We start from the raw sequence: 16,842 nt of genomic DNA, 5'->3' as shown, positions 1-16,842 counted from the left end.
TGTAGCTGTGGGTTGTCCTTACGATGATTCCGTTTAGCTTCGGCTTTTTTCTTCTGCGTAATGTTACAGTCGTCTTGCCTACTTTTGCTATGTAATTTGTTTTCGGATAGTTCTAGTAAAACAATAGTTACGGCCGCTTCCTGTAACCATACTCCCTCCGTAGATGACCATGTACTGACCACAGACAGTAATTTTGAAACGTTTAGAACTTCACGGTCAACTAACTAATTACGAAAAGTAAATGGTCAACTAACTAATTATGAAACATAAATAAAACAGCGTAATGGCAGAGGCACCTTGGCGACTGTCATATAATTTGTTTCGGTGTACTTTCGATAACACAACAGTTAGAGCCGTTTTCTCTAAGAATACTCCCTCCCATGCTTCACTGTGCAACACGCAATGTGGAAAAACCATTTTGCAAAGACGAAGCTTACACCAATTCCCTTAAAGGGGCCATGCAGACAAAATGCAAGTTTGTTTTATTCAAAAGATTTCGTGTTTTATACAGCCCCCAGCGCTTGCCCGGCAGCAAACGATGCCGTGTTCACTGAGAAATTATTCAATTTGGGTTAAAAGTTTGATTCTCCCGCCAAAACGTGTGTTTTCGTGTCGTCTGCAATGAAGTCATAACGGCGCGTATTCAAACGAACTTCCACTGCGTCATTCGGCTCTGCAGCCTTTCTTGCCGCTAAATCTCCCAGATGGCGCTAGCGTACTCAGTCACGGAGCATTGTCCGCCGTTGCTTTGTTTTTGACCGTATTTACACCTGGCTTGTTTTTGTTACGGTAGAAAGTAATCGTTTCATGAAACATGGGGTATGCTTGACAAACACGGCCACGTAAGGCAACGTCGCTTACGCCAATCGGTCAGTGTTGTATAAGGCAACTCCAAAGCGGCGGACTGCTGTGCAGCTAAAGAAAATAGTGCACCCAGTACCAACTGCGGCGTGGATCGGTACTTGTTATGCTTACTTGTATTTTCGTAACTTTCATTGTTTACCGCACCATTCTTACTGTGTAAAATGAATATGCATCACATTTAAGCGCAAATAGCTCGCTCGGCAATCTTATAAGCCCTGCCTAATTTGTGTTTGCTTTTACCGGCCTCGCACAGCTGGGCATATGACATCATAGGTTCTGTTGCGGCTAATGAGCTAGTGGGTCGCATGGCCAGACTCTTTCTTGTTAATTATATAGCTCATTTGACCGATGTGTGTGTTAAAAGTGGGGTCAGTATGATTCTAGCGAGGCAATATGTCGAATGAACCAAACTTGTGTCTTGTCTGCATGGTCCCTTTAAAGGAGCCATGAAGACAAAATAAAAGTTTGTTTTATTCGAAAGATTTTGTGTTTTATAGTCTCCCCAGTGCTTGTCCGGATCCAAATGATGTTTTATTCACTGAGAAATTAATCAATTTACGTTAAAATTTTGATTTTCCCGGTAAATGGCGTGTTTTCGTGGTCTGGAATGACATCACAGGAACCGACTGCTCTGCAGCCGATTCGAAAGCCTTGTTTACCGTTAGTGCACCTAGATGGCGCCACCATACCGTGGCTTGCCGTTTTCTGCCTCTGGTTTGTTTTTGACCGTATTTGAACCTTGCTTGTTTTTGTTTAGGGAGAAAATAATAGTTTTGTGAAACAACGTGCTCGCTCGACAAATATGGTCACGTAATACACCGTGGCTTCCGTCAATCGGAAAGTGTCGTCGAAAACTACCCCAAAGCCCCGCAGTACTGTGCAGCTAAACCAAGCATAGTTCGTGCAGTACCAACACCAGTACGCATCGTTACTTTTATGTTTACGTGTTCTTTCGTAACTTCCACTGTCGGTCCCACCATTCTTACTGCTTTAAAAAGAATGTGGGCTAAATTTAAGCGCAAACAGCTCGTTCGGCAAGCTTATTAGGTGTGCCTAATTCGCGTTTGCTTTTGCCGGCCTCCGCCAATCGCAGAGCTGGTTGGTAAGACATCATAGGTTCTGTTGCGGGAAATGAACGAGTGGGTCGCATGGCCCTTCCCTTTTTTCCTAATTATACAGCCTATTTTAGCGAAGTTTACGTCAAAAGTAGTGTCAGTATGATTCTAACAGGTAATCTTTTGAATGAACCAAACTTGTGTTTCGTCTTCGTAGCTCCTTTAAAGACTGCTTCAATTCTAAATACAAACGATTGATGAGAACCCATTTTTAGAGGCGTCATAAGGCGTCTTCTGTAAAAATATGAACGCACTAGGACCTTTTCTTGTTTTTATGATTTTTTTCTATACTAGGAATGGTTTCTTTGCGCGGCGGCTAAGCCTGTTCCAGAGAGAGCGTGACATGACACCAGCAGAGACTGTCGTCAGGGTCACCCCTACAACAACTGCGCTGTTATTAAATGAATTCGGAGTTGCGTTTGTGTAGGCAAAGTTACCCACCTAACTAACAGTTTCTTGCCAATAATACAGCCCTTTCTTGGGATGCGTAAGCCACAGGAGTCATGGAGACGTTACACAGGTCATTTAATAACTGCTGACTGGACACGGGAAAAAGTAATTTTAATGTGTTTGTCTGGTACCCATGCCGCCGTAGTTCGGGGAATTTGAGTTGACTATCGAAGGTCATGAAGACTAACGTAACCCTTTTGTGGACGCACGTAATAAATATTCTGTTCACGTTCTTGAAATGACTCACCAATCGCCCAGCTGCTTGATAATAATTATGTCATGGCTAGGAGTTTATTACTTGCACGAGTGATGGAGTTCCCACGACTCAACGTTTTATCATCGTAAAGGCTGGAAAGAAGATATTCAATCGATTTAATTAATTTGCTACAAATAAAGCGAACTAACCGAAAACAACAGGTGTGTGACATTAACTTTGAGGTCTCAGATGTTCCGCCTAAAAGGGGACAAAATAGCGTCCGGGAAAGCCCCCAGTCGGGCTTTCCCAGGCTTTCTGAAACCATGCTGCTTCAGAAGCACTGTCCGAAGGTGTTGCCCGAAACTTCTGCACATAGAGAAACAGAGATGCTTCTTTGCGTAAATTTTCAGATTGATGACTTACATTAAAAACAACTTGTTTCTGACGTAGTTGGTTCATGACGTGAAGAAATGAAGTGTGGCGATAAACAGTTGGGGATGGAGAAAACCCGAAACAGCAAATACATGAGCTGTATTCCGGGATTTGGGCTTTCTTCGTCATCGTCACGGCGTCATCGTTATCGTTCTCTCAACAATTACTCTTCGTAATCACTGCACCACTCCCTCGGCCAATTCTGTCGTATTTAAGTGGAAACAAGCCTTAAGTTCTTTTGTCTCACCGTGAAAATTTGCGCCACACTAACCGGCTACAACGACGGCATTAAGATGCTGAATCGACAATTAAATTAAGCGAAGAGGCATAAACTAACCGCCTACCATGGTATCACGGCACTGAACCAACAGTAGAAGCGTCTTATAATATTTCTATTGTGTAACAGTGCGTCCTTCCTTTCTTGGACTGGAGGCACTCAGTCATTATCTCGGCAGCGGTGGGGTTTGTTCCCTCCATGGCTTAGCGTACGAAGTGTAGGATGCAGGGAAAATGTTCGGAGGGGGTTGGTTATGACGAATAATCGTGAGTTAGGGGGAGAGGTGCACTGTAGGCTTCGCCGGCGTCTCAATAAGCTCATTGTCTCTAGCTGTGCAGGCTCTCTACCCATTGCATACTTCCTTTTATAAGTGCTTCCGGAGCTTTTCTTCCTCCAATCGCTCCACGCGAGGCAAAGTCCGGTGACTCGTAAGTAAGGCTGACAATTATAGGCTAGTGGGTAGCGGTTGCAAAGAGCGGATTCCTTCCACCTTAGTCAAACTATTAGCACGTACTGAGTGCTGATGACTACGTGCGTACTGCAGGTTGTCTTTATTTGTGCGCCGGTGATCATTGCCGAGTTAAATTTTGCTCCAAGTGAGCCAGGTGGCGCTTTGTATGTATGAGCGCTGTGTCTGAGCGCTGTGCATCGTCCTTCCACCTTAGTCAAACTATTAGCACGTACTGAACGCTGATGACTACGTGCGTACTGCAGGTTGTCTTTATTTGTGCGCCGGTGATCACTGCCGAGTTACATTTTGCTCCAAGTGAGCCAGGTGGCGCTTTGTATGTATGAGCGCTAGAGTGCCTCGATGCGCGCGCCCCCGCTTAGAGTGGTGTCAGCTTTTGAAAGGGCAGGTGCCGCCTCGGCGGCCTTGGCGGCAGCGTGGCCGCCATTTTGACTCCTCCGGCCGGGCCCCAGCGCTTGGTGTGCATGTTGTTGCTCGCTCGATGCTCGTTCCTCACTAGTTTTATGCGACCGTTTCCATCACCATGCTCTTGTGCTGAGGGCCGCAGGGCAAAAATTCTTCTAGGAATTGCTGAAAACTCTAGCACTTGCCCAGGGGATCGAAAAGAAGGCTTCTTTGGACAGCGAAAATCAAGCGCGACAAGCGGCATTTCACCAAAGCCTCAATTTGTATCGTAAGTTAACATGTATTTTTTTTAGCGCGAAGCTATTTCATCTGCCAGAAATATTTAGCGCACCACTATCTTTTATTTTATTGAATACAAAAGCACCCGTGTGGGCAATATTTGGCGCAGCTTAAAGGGCCCCGAGTATTCTGATACATTCAAAAGTACTACCGAGGGTTTCAGAGTAGTGTCGTTGCGTGCGAAAGTTTCACCCTGGGTTCAGAATTTATATTTATTCGCGCACGCTTTCCACAACTTCGTCGAAACTTGCATGCCTCTTCCGAAATGAGAACGTTCGGACACAAAAGTCATGCTGTTACTGCGAAAAATGTTCAGCGTTACGATGCCGGGCCGGTTACCGCTGTCTTCGTTCTTGTGAAGCAGTGCTTTTTAAATGACAAGTAAAAACAAGCCCAGGCCTATTGCGCAGTGTTGTGTCATTCTTACACGATAATTAAATTCTGCCTTAGTAGGAAATCACGACTTGGGTACAAACTTTTCATAGAAATAAATCTGTAATGCCTGCTATAAAGTTTCGCCCCAACGACCTTATCTTTCGTCAGGTGATTGCTTTTTATTCGCAAACATTTTCAGTGCAAAGGTTTAACGTATTACCCTAACAGCAGGCAAGGAACGCCCTTTATAAAACCTCGCCCCACAAACGTCATTCTTCGTCAGCTGATTGTTTTTATTCGCATAAATTTTCAGTTCAAAGGTTTAAAGCATTAGCCTAACAGCAGGCAAGGTCCATTGTCGCGCTCATTGAAACGGCTCACGGGAAAACGCACGTGAAATCAGATTATTAAAATTTTCCCGTGGAAATAACCTCTCCAATGAATAAATACTTCTCTCTGTCACACACACAGCTCGTTCTTGCCGGGGATCATACAGCGCGCATAAATGAGGTTTTGGTTAGATGACAAGGTAGTACATTCATCGTTATTTTGCCAGTCTGCTGAAATCCAATTGTAATTTCCTTTGCAGGCTTACTTTGAACCAAACTACTATGAATGAAACTGCGGGATGGTTGGGAAAGGCTGAAACCGAATGCAGTCATGGCAGTCAGCGACAGTCCTCAGCAAGTTCTCCATGCAGGATTTTATTAAAGAAATTTCTCCTGAAGGCGCAGCATTTGTGTACACGAATAAATCACATGTTCACTGGAATTTTCGGGATTTGTTTCCTAAAAGTAGAGCGACACTATGGATGTGATGTGTTCAGGTATGCCCGTAAAGTATCTTCTGTAAATGGTGAGGCGGGAGATGGGTATCAATGTCAGATAATTATAAGGAAAAAACAGGTGTTTATATACCACAAAAAATTTAAATATTTGAATCATTTCCGCGAATACTAATAAAGTAGTTCACATTTCATCTTACCAGCATATTTACACAGTACTGCCGCTCGGATCCTTATTCCTTGAAGGGGGGGAGCGGGGGGCGCTTCTTCTGAGTGCAATGCAATGATGCCATTTTTAGAAAATTAATAAATTGTTCGTAAATATTGTTTGTAAACACTAGCTACCTCCACAATACTGAAATTGTTAAGCTGAGGTACATGTACGGCTGCTGGCAGCATGTATATGAGTGCTTTAAACGATGGGTAGCGTGTTTGGAACAACGTTTTTCAAATAAAGTAGGTAAAGGTTTAGACTTATCGAACGTCTGTTGTTTCCCGCCTAAGGAAGATGATTCATTTTTAATATATCGAAGTCTACGTCAACCACTGACGCCTAACACAGGCACAGGCCATTAGGTTACAAGGCATACTTCGTTCCTTTGATAAGCATTTAGGCAACAACAGCACTAAGTGCCGGCTAAGCTTCGCAAAATAGAAAAGCTTGCGAACGTGCGCTTGTACCTAAACGTATCGTGCACCGCAAATGATCGCGCGCTTCGCATGCTACCCAGCTGCGGCGGGAGGCGTAATGGCGGATGCCGTAGCAGACGACGCGGCTGTCCCCACCCTCAGCGGAGCGCGCGAGCATCAAGGCACCCTAATGAGCGCTGTGTATGAGTGCTGTGCATCGTAGGTCAACGCTCGCCCTGTGTGTCCGTTTCTTCGTCTCTGTCATACCTCGTGCCTTTTTCTGTGGTGCCCTGTGCTTAATTTTGGAATAGGCCCCCTTGCAGTAACAGCATGTCGATGTTAAACCACAGTCTGTGCAGCGAAAATACAATCTGTTTAGCATGCCCTTGCAAACAAGGTCATCAAGACAACTCTTACAGAGTGTTTTACTAGACATGCCTTTGCTCCTGAAATTCCTCAGTTGGCTCAGTGGCTAACTTCTATTTAACATGCACCTGCAAGCGAGTTACATTTATGGGACGCTCTACTAGCGGAACCAACTGCGCTTGCTTATTGGCCACGTTTTATGGCTGTTGAGCACGCTGGGTTCATTCAAGCAGCGATGGCTGTGTACCTAACTGGGGCGAAGTGCGGGACCGCTCCTGACAACGAGCCTGTGGTCAGGAGCGGTCAGCAGCATTGCTCGACGCGAGCAATGCCAAATCCGGAAATTTTCTTCGCGCGTTTGTTAGATCATGCACCTCGAATATTTTTCAGCGTGAACTGGCTACGCTGGCTATACTGATTTGCCCGTTCGGTATGGCGAGGTCAATGCATATGACGCCGTACTGGCTGCTCCGGCGTAGCTAGTGTCAGTAAAGGAACTACTCTTCTCTCCCCTCCCCGAATTTTGCCCTAGCAGCATCAGTTTGAAAGTCGAAGTCTCTATCTTTCTCTGCTCTCGGTGCGCAGACTTCGAGCAAGAACGGCGTGTGGTGCAAGAGAACGTGCTGCCAGAGCTGCAGCGGCACTGCGCCTCGCTAGGTGTGGACGTGGAACTGCTAGACCTACAACAGGGTCAGGACCCACGGCTGCGACCCGCTGCCGCCACACTGCGAGAGCTCGAGGACTGCCACGCGCGCTCCCTGGGATGCTTCCTCATCGTGAGTTCCGGTTCTTTCTTGCTGCTGCTGGCACTGCTGTCACCTAGGGTAGAAAACAAAGTAGCACCAAGTTTTACGCAAATGAAATAAGCGCTGAAAAACGTAGGTCGAGTTTATTTCCGTAAATTTCGCTTGAACCTAACAATTTGCGCGGCCACTTAAGTTTACTTATGATGTAGCAAACGTGAAAGTATTTGTCCAAGTGCCGAACGTGTCCTTGTTATCATCATCATCTGGTTACCTGCACGTCTTATTCGTTTCTCACAATCTCACTTGCTCGCACGCCATCTGTTGGGACGTATTTTGTCAGCTAGTTGACACGTTACCACACGTCATCTGTCGCCGGTAGGCGTCGTCGGAGCTGTTTGGACTTTCGGAAGGGTAGAACGCAGTTCTTTTCCGCGAGCATGCCCACTGCATCTAATGCGCCAGCGTCCCGTTACAGCAACAAAGTTGCCCGTTTACAAGTGATCAAGTTCTCGGTAACCAACATTGAAGGGCTGCACTCCAAAACACGCCTGTTCTGAACACCAAAGACGAAGTAAACTCACATTCAACAATTGGTGGTGTTGATTGTCCACTAAACCCGAGCGATACATTTGACACGGCTGTAGAACTATTCGTCGAGAGTCAAGTCGTAATAGGGCAACCCGTAGTAGGGTGACTCGTCGCATAGGACAATTCGTAATAGAGCACTTTGTAGAAATGACGATACGTCGCTTCGACGAATGTGTTCAAAAAAGTGTGAACTGGGCAAGCTGGTACTGGTTGATTCTACTGCTGGGGGAAGCGACAGCCAGAAGCAAAGACGCAACACGGGCGCAGTGCAGACTAACAAAACAATTTTATTGAAGAAGCAAGCAATCTATAATGAAAGGCTAAAACATCCCACCTTCTCACAGTGAACGCGTTGTAAGTTTTATTGAACGCGAAAAGTGATGCAAATGACATTCGTCATGCTCCGACGCAAATACCTCATGAGGCACTCTTCCTGTTATCCAAAATGAAGAGGTATCTTGCTGTTATTGAGTATATTGCCACGCAGTCTAGGGCGACGCAAGGTTCCTCAATGAAGAAAGTTTATTGGAGCGTAATTGTGCTCCGCAAAAACTCAAAGAATGCACAAGCGTCGAAGGCGTCAACATGTTGACGTCCACAGACGATCCTCGGCGAATGGAGTACCACGGTGTTTCTTCTGCACACATTTAGCTGTAGTGATCTCATGCCAAAACACCAACGTTTTTTGCGGCACCATCTAACCACCCGGCACATCAACCATGCTGCTTTTGATGTATTATTTGTATAAATTTACCCCGCTCCCCTCTGTAAATCCTGTGGCCTTGAGGTTAAAATAAATGAAATGAATATTCATGCACTCCCACCTGCACTGGCCTTCATTTCTGAACGGATATTGAGACACCTAACCTCGGTTGGGTCTGGACCATGGCTGTTGTTATGTGTGATATTTTAACAATGCGCAGATTAGAGACGTGGGTCACGACCATAACATTGCGGGTCCCTCTTCTTCAAAATATCCAGTAGGTGCTTTAACCAGTCATTCGGTTCACAGTATATAAAAATACTTCACGAACCAGCATTTCCCCGCCTCTTTTAGTACTGATGACTTCCATAGCGACTACGACAAGGAACGCTTATAGCAGTTAATTTATACATTTGGCTCGTGAACTTTATCTCGGTTAACATTGAAAGTTTGTTCTGGAAGCTGCAGGCTCATTGAACCACTAATTTTTAGCCTTGAGTGTTAAGATTGGCTCGGGCAACACGCAGCCTCCCTTGCAGTGGTAGGAGGCGTCTGAACTTTTATTTTTTACACATACAAGTTCGAAACCCTTTGTCGAATAGTCTGTTGCGCTTTAATGTTGATAAAAAGGTTTTGTTGTGACGAATAGCCTTATGACGAACTGCCCTACGTGGCCGATTGGTCTGGGACGAATTGCCCTTTGACGAAATGCCCTATTACGAATAGTCACTCCATGAACGGGTCATCACCGATTTGAAATCTGGAAAGTCTGATCAAATTTGCGGGTAGACGAAGGGGAGTACATGGTAGGAGGGCATTTGGAAATAACCAACATTAGGTCAAGTACTCTAAAGCGCACAAAGCAATGTGCTTGTGGGAACTAAACAAGAAACAAATGCCACCAAATTACGCTCATAGGGCCCCAAAAGAAATACGCATCTACTGTTTAAGATACTTCTCAATCTATATACTTGGCCATATATTCCACTATTTTTCCTGGGACAGCAGCCTAGAGGTGTCGGTGAAATCCTTTATTATTCTTGACAGGCTAGAACACAGCAGTGTTGCCATGACAGCATTTGAAAGGTAAAAAAAGATACTAATTGCAAAATTTATCGTAACAATTTGAATATCCGAGGAGACATAAACACGGGGGGCGGGCAGGACAAAATGCAAGTCGTAAGTTTATTAATACTACTACTACTACCTAAGCACTTATAGGTTGTGAATGTGAAAGCATCAATGTCCATTTGAACGCCGCTGAGAACTTCTTTGGCGCTTTGCGCTGCGAGTGATCGTGGCTGTTGCGCCGCTGTACCAGATCAGCGTAGCGCGTGCGTGATACGCCGCCGAACACTGCATCACTCACAGCCACAGCTGCAACTCAGATTTTTCCGTGACTCTGCGTTTACTAGCAGCGCGGTCCTTGACTTGTGGCGTTCTTTTACTGCGAACCTCATAGCATGCACTACCGTTATTGTACCATGGTGTTACACGCGTGCGCCATGAAAGTCTGCGAACTTATCTCTAATCTCGACCAGCGCTGAGATGCTAAGAGCAGTGCGTCAGACAGCGTGGTGGTAACGTCATGTGCAAGCAACGTTACGCTGCTCAAGTAGCTGTTTTTGTGCCCCAAATGCCAAGGCCATGCCGGACGGATTTTTTTTGTGTGTGTGGTTGTTGGCACAGTAGGCATTAAGGCTTTCGCATTAAAACAATAATTATTTTTCTGACGTGATTTTTTTGGGGCGATGAAGTCAAACAAAAAAACAAAACAAAAAGAACCCCGTGAATCTCGGTCACCTTGACAAGGACTACATTCTTTGAAGTGAACAGATCTTTTTTTGCAGCCTCCTTCGTTAAGGGTGCTTGTGACATTGTTAGTGGAACCGTGAAATGCTGGTGACGAGGTGCCACTCCTTAAAAGCCTTACCAAGGTCAAACTGAGACTCGGGAAACTCTGACTTTGCCGGAAAAGAACGTAACGTAGTGCATCTGTCTGCTGGAAACATCTGCCAAAAACAGAATTGGACTGATTGCAGCGTTTGAAAAGGCTCTCTAAAGGAACTTCTTTTGCTGCTTCATGCCGTCCTCGGTATTTGTTTGTTGTTGAAGACTTGCGAAATACTGAATGACGTAAGTATAAGGTTTGCCCTTCACATACTTTATACATGTGTAGTCAGCGTGTTTTGCGGCCGTCGCATGGAGACTGCAAAATATCTCAATTCTTGACAACTGCTTCCTTTGTTGGCCTTTTTACGAAACAGCAGATCTCTTACTACGAACACATGTGTCCTCCCTGGTGAATCGTGCCAAAGTTCGCGAGGCGACGAACAAGTTGCGTACCAAACGATTTCTCGTTACTGGACCAATGCAACCATGATTTCTATGATATACTATATTACTAGATTTATAGCACACTCTCAGCTTGATTTGTATTCCCACTTTACCCGGTGCTCTACAGCTGCTGGGATGTGAGGGCCGTGACTTAGGCCTGGTTCATAGGGGACTGCGGCCCATCACTCCATGAGCATTTCCAGATCCCGTGGAAGTGGAACGGAACGCATAAGAAACGGAACAGAACCGAAGGCGCGCTCGCACGCACACGTATAAAACGCGCAGGCACAGACCATGTCTGCTGCTCACGACTACGGCACGGATGCCACTCCATTGTGCATAGGTATCATGATTATGATACTTAATCTACTGCATGACACATTGCTGTCCGTCATGAAGAAGGGAATCGTGATTCCTCTCTTTAGGGCACACAATGGCGTGTCTACTGGTTCGATTCGCCGTTCCGTTCCTCTTGTTCCCACTTCCGCGGTGTTCGTTCATCCGCTGTTTGCTCCGAAACCGTGGTGATCCACCACTGCCTCAGACGAGTATTGAAGAGTGGGCCATACCCGCGTTAGAGAATGGTGGGTCTTGATGATGGCGGAAGTGCATTGTGACGTGTTTTTGTTAGAACTTTCTTTTTCGTCCAACCCTTCATCCATGATGATCTGGGTTAACAGTCGGAATCGCGCCATACATGCGATCCGCAGGAGGGGAAACACGTGGATCACGCGGCCTACAGTAGGGATAACAAAAGGGGCGCAGGTGCAGACGAGTGATATCTGAAGTGGCGCCAGACAGAACCACGTTGGGAAGGTGAGGAGCACCCGAGGACAAGTGATGAATTCGAGTGAAGCACGCAAAAGTTGCTGATGTCGAGAGGAGAGGCCTTCGTTCTGAAGTGGGATTCAGCAGGCTGGTTTGATGACATTTGTGGTGATGATGATGATTATGATTATGACGATGACGACGAGGATATGGCAGGAAGTATATTTTGAAACACACCTCGCCCCATGGAGCGGAAATTATCCGTCACGTCAACGAACGCATGTTTCACGGAGCCCGCAGTGGACAAGAATACAACACGTCGACACAAAATGAGCGACTAGCGCACGTTGCCTGGTCAGCTGTGATGACGCCTCAGATCACGTGATTTTTTTGTTGTCAAGACAGAAGATTGCGCCGACGAAGCAGCTCTTAACAGCTCTGGCTTTCAATTTCATCGTACGCCAATGCGCTGCTAGTTTCTCAAACGGGTGCGCTATCCGCTGACCAAGAGCAACGCGTGCCTTGAACTGGGAAAGAACTTGTACAGTACTCTGGGTCTGAAGTCTGCAGCATTGCGGGAGGGTCGGAGGCGTGAAATTCTAAATGGCTAACAAGCTGGTATCATAGCGTCGGCTGGGGGTTCGCGACTTCAAAATTTCTGACTTGAGCCGGAAATATTGTGTTGCTGTGCAGAAAGCTCTTAGGGCACTTATGTATATGTATACTGTTATCGCTGAGGGTTGGTCAAGTAAAGCATATGGCCGCTCCCTTCTTGGCTCTGCTCACTAGCATAAGCAGGGCTTCTCGCGGGTGCGTCAGATATCCCGCGGCGTTCTACTATAACTCACTATTATGTGGTCAATGGAGTATAGTATAGAATAGTATAGTATAGTATAGTATCGTATAGTACAGTCGAGCCCACACATAACGGCCCCGCTTAAAACGAACTTTCGCTTATAACGAACAAAACATTCGTGACCGTCAAAATATACATTATTTCAATAGCATAAAATCCCACGTACAACGAACGTCTTCGAGCTCTGCCGATCGGTTACAGCGAACGACAGGCGCCGCGATGTGGGTTGAAATAACGGCCTCTGTCCAGCTCTGCCGGCGCAGGTCGCTTTCCCTAACTTCCTCGCTGGCAAAACGGGCAAATGGGGATTTTCCCGATTTCTGCCCAGGAAATGGCTGGCTACATCGCTTCAAGGTGCGGCACAGCATTGTTTTTAAGTGGATTGTCGGCGACACGGCATCCCCAAGTGAGCAAGATGTTGCAGCGTGACTTGTAAAAAACAGAGAAGTTATTTCAAGCTGTGCGGAGCGCGGCGTCTACAACGCAGATGGAACTGTGTATTTTACAGATGTTGCCGGATAAAACGCACGCTATGATAGGCGACACATGCACTGGCGGGAAGCATAGCCAAGTGCGCGTCACAGCTCTTCTGTGCACTAACATAGATGGCAGCGACTGCCGCGTGCCCGTCGTCATCCGAAAGTCGAAAAAGCCGCGTTGCTTTAGGAGCTATGGGCCCCGGCGCCACAGGAACAACGGTAAGGCTTGGATGATGCGCGATTTATTCGCGGATTGGCTGAGCGAGTTCGACCGTGACATTCAGAGGCAAGGCAGACGCCTGCTGCGCGGGATGGATAACTGCTCTGCGCACCACGTGCAAACTTCCCTGACGACAGTGACCCTGCTTTTCCTGCCACCCAATACCACTTCGAAAGTGCAGTTGCTTTATTTGGGAATAATACGTGCCCTTAAGGCATCGTATAGGCCCCGCGTTGTGGAACATTTGGTCATAGCTGTTGACCGCCCGGCAGCCAACTTGCCGCTTCGAGGTTCACTGTATTCAGCTGTAGAGATAATGAAGGCTGCCTGGTCAGAGGTGATCGCGACTTGCGTGCGGAATTGTTTCCGCAAGGCCGGCTTCGTCGACACACAACCTGAAGCCGAGCCTAATGCTTGCGATGGCCAGCCTGGCGGCGATTTGTGGCAGCGAGTCATCGACTCCTACATGGTGGCCATGACCTCGCCTGGGGCGATTCTGTTTGTGCCGATGAAGAGGCTGACACTGCCGAACCGTGCACGGACGAGGGTATCGTTAATGAAGTGCGGAGGAATGGTTAATGTTACTCGTTAATGAAGCGATGCGGAGGAATCAGACGCGAACGACGACGAAACTTCTGAGCCTGCGCCTATAAGCGCGCCTGTTTCCATAGGCTACACAGAGGACCTTAAACAACTTGTTTACGCCAAGGGCCTCGGCGAAGATCCAAGGCTGCTCTAAATAAACTGGAGACCGCCCTAATCAAGTCTGCACTGCCGAAACAAACAGCCATTACGGACTTGTTCTATGGTCTATTTACTACGAACTTCGGGATATAACGAATGGAGGCCGCGTGACACTCAAGTTCGTTATAAGCGGGCTCGACTGTATAGTGTAGTATAGCATAGCATAGCATAGCATAGTATAGTATAGTATAGTATAGTATAGTATAGTATAGTATAGTATAGTATAGTATAGTAAAGTGTAGTATTTATGATGGAGGCGAAAAGCGAAAACGTCCGCGTGTTCGAGGTTTCGGCGCACGTTAAAGATCCCCAGGTGGTCAAAATAAGTCCGGAGCCCTCCTATACGGCGCGCCTCACCGCCTGTGTAACGGCGGCGCGTTAAACCCCACAATCAATCAATTAATTATAGTGTAGTATAGTATAGTATAGTATAGGATAGTATAGTATAGCATAGTATAGTTACTATAGTATAGTATAGTAGTATACTAGAGTAGAGTAGGATAAAGTAGAGTACACAAAAAAGCGTCAATCCACCGCTCGTACTTGACATGGGATAAATGCAGAAGTTCGGCATCCCGCCTGAACAACGAGAATTTACGTAGAGAAGCGTGGAGCGGAGTAGCCAAAACAGCAGATCAGGGGGAAATGAAAACAGACGCAAGATTTCTACTGCACCATCGTATACTATATCATACTATACTATAGTAAGTAAACACTATTTTTCGGCTGGCAGCGTTAGAATTCCTGCTGTAGTGGCAGAAGCTAAAGGCATTCAGTGCTTGACAGGGGCTCCTGACCCTTTTCAGTTCACAACAGAGGGCATGTTTCAATCAAGCGTGCTTGCTTAGCAATAACAAGCAGGCATATAAAGAAAAAAAATAACATCCTACATTTTCAACAATAAGAATAAAATCTTGTACAATATACCCAACTTTTTTTCTGAAATACATGTTACTATACTATACAGTACTATACGATACTATACTATACTGTACTATACTACACTGTATTATACTATAATATGCTGTACTACATTGACCATGTAATCGAGAGCGAGCGGAGAACCGATACCGGTACGGTAACCAGTACTCGACCAACGCAACTGCGCGCGCGAAAATGAGGCTAACCGATTGTCGCATGCCTGGTTGAGCCGACCGTGTACCAGGCGCCGTAGCGGGACGGTTCCCCGCTCTGCTGTAACTCCCTAATGATTCTCACCGTGCTATAAACCGAGTATTCTCCTGTATACAAATATATGTGTCGTAACAATCATATAGAAAATGCCTTAGCCTGTGCTGTCCTTCATGTCACATGCATAGTAAATGGCTCTAAAATGTTTTATAGGTAAGAAAATATGACTCTAATTACATAAGAATCAGCCCAGCAACGCCCACAACCTTTTCCCCGAAAATAGGCGACGAGTTGTTTTTATTTTTCGCAAAGTTTAATTGTGGTCCCAAAGCGGTTCACCCATTCCCCGTACTGCTGAGGCCTGAGTAACCCCAGAGAAAGCAGACTTAGTTCTCGAAGATTCCGGTGAATTTGCCACGTACAGATGATGCGTTCAGCTGTCGCTCATGTGCCACATGTGATGCAGTTTCCTTGATTAGGTTGGTTTTGATATAATTTTTGGTGTAAGAACGGAGTTTTTAACACGCCTGCCTGCGCATGGCGTACGATGACTGGTTCTTCGCGGAAGAAGTTATGAAGCGGGTTTCGGTAAAATCCCTCAGGGTTGATTAGGTACTGTAGTACAGACCACGGAGTGCTGCAGACAGACAAGTTTTTCGTACACCACCGTCCGGTGACTTCATGAAAGATGGCGTGATGCTGTTATGTGTTTCCATTAGGGCTTTTAATATTTGCATATATGTGATTTCTCGCTACATGCGTGTAACACAGACGCTCCTACAGCGTGATTAACCCGCGAAATTTATAACACACGCGAATAAATTAAGAGTAATTATTCTGAAGAAGTGTTGTACCTCCAATATTTTCTTCCGAGAAAGGCATCAGCTGCACACGCTCCACAAACCACAATTTTGCTCTCTCCCTTCTGTTCGTGCCGCTTTTATTTTCATGTTTTTCCCTACTTCAAGGTAACCAATAGTTACCTTCTTTTGCAACACGAAAATGTGGAGTTTGCCTGTTTTTTTTTTTCTTTTAAGTAACAAGGTGAAATTGCGAAAAGAGCTGTTTTTTTTAGTTGGTGGTTGCTATTCGTTTCATTGTTAGTTCTATTCCTTCAAGAAGAGCGAAATAAAACTAATTGCGACGCGAGAACTGCGCTTATTTGTTGCTGTGAGAAGCATTAGCTGTCCGTCCTAGAACGCGTCGCCTCTGTTCCCACCACTGTTTCTCCTATTACGGCAGTCGTTAGTTTCCGAAGCGTTCATTGCTCAGAGGCTAATTACATTAGTGGAATTTCATTATCGGGATGGCCGTCGCGTCCCTCGTGGCCTGGCAGATGCTGTCTCCCACAGGCCTTTGCTCACTTCATATCCTTGCAGCCCCTGTTTGCTTACTTTCAAACTTCGTGTTTAACCAGTAAACTGACGCATTTAAATTCTCCAGGTACCTGGAAGCAGCTCCATCGGGTTGCCTGTCTTCTCTGCGCGTCTCCCGGTTCTGCTCTTCTTTGTTTACTGTTTTCGCATTTGTTTTTTTCTTTGGCAGGGGCGGGGGGGAGAAGGGGGGGAGGGTCTCCTCTTTCACTCGTATTCCCCACTGGCACGCAAGAAAATGTGGTCGCCTTGCCA

General features: G+C 46.1%; 1 protein-coding gene across 1 annotated transcript in view; it reads left to right on the top strand.

Moving 5' to 3' along the window:
- The window catches only part of LOC144151773 (protein qui-1), a 733,079-nt gene that overhangs the window by 479,702 nt on the left and 236,535 nt on the right, over positions 1 to 16,842 (top strand). The window contains 1 exon segment of the mRNA XM_077682912.1: positions 7,228 to 7,418. Within this exon segment, the coding sequence (XP_077539038.1) occupies positions 7,228 to 7,418 (191 nt within the window).

Source organism: Haemaphysalis longicornis, unplaced genomic scaffold (assembly GCF_048455015.1).
Source record: "Haemaphysalis longicornis isolate Haplotype H1 unplaced genomic scaffold, Haemaphysalis longicornis Haplotype H1 scaffold_1, whole genome shotgun sequence".
NCBI lineage: Eukaryota > Metazoa > Arthropoda > Arachnida > Ixodida > Ixodidae > Haemaphysalis > Haemaphysalis longicornis.
Note: the sequence above shows the minus strand (reverse complement) of the source record. Positions and strands in the feature narration are given on the sequence as shown.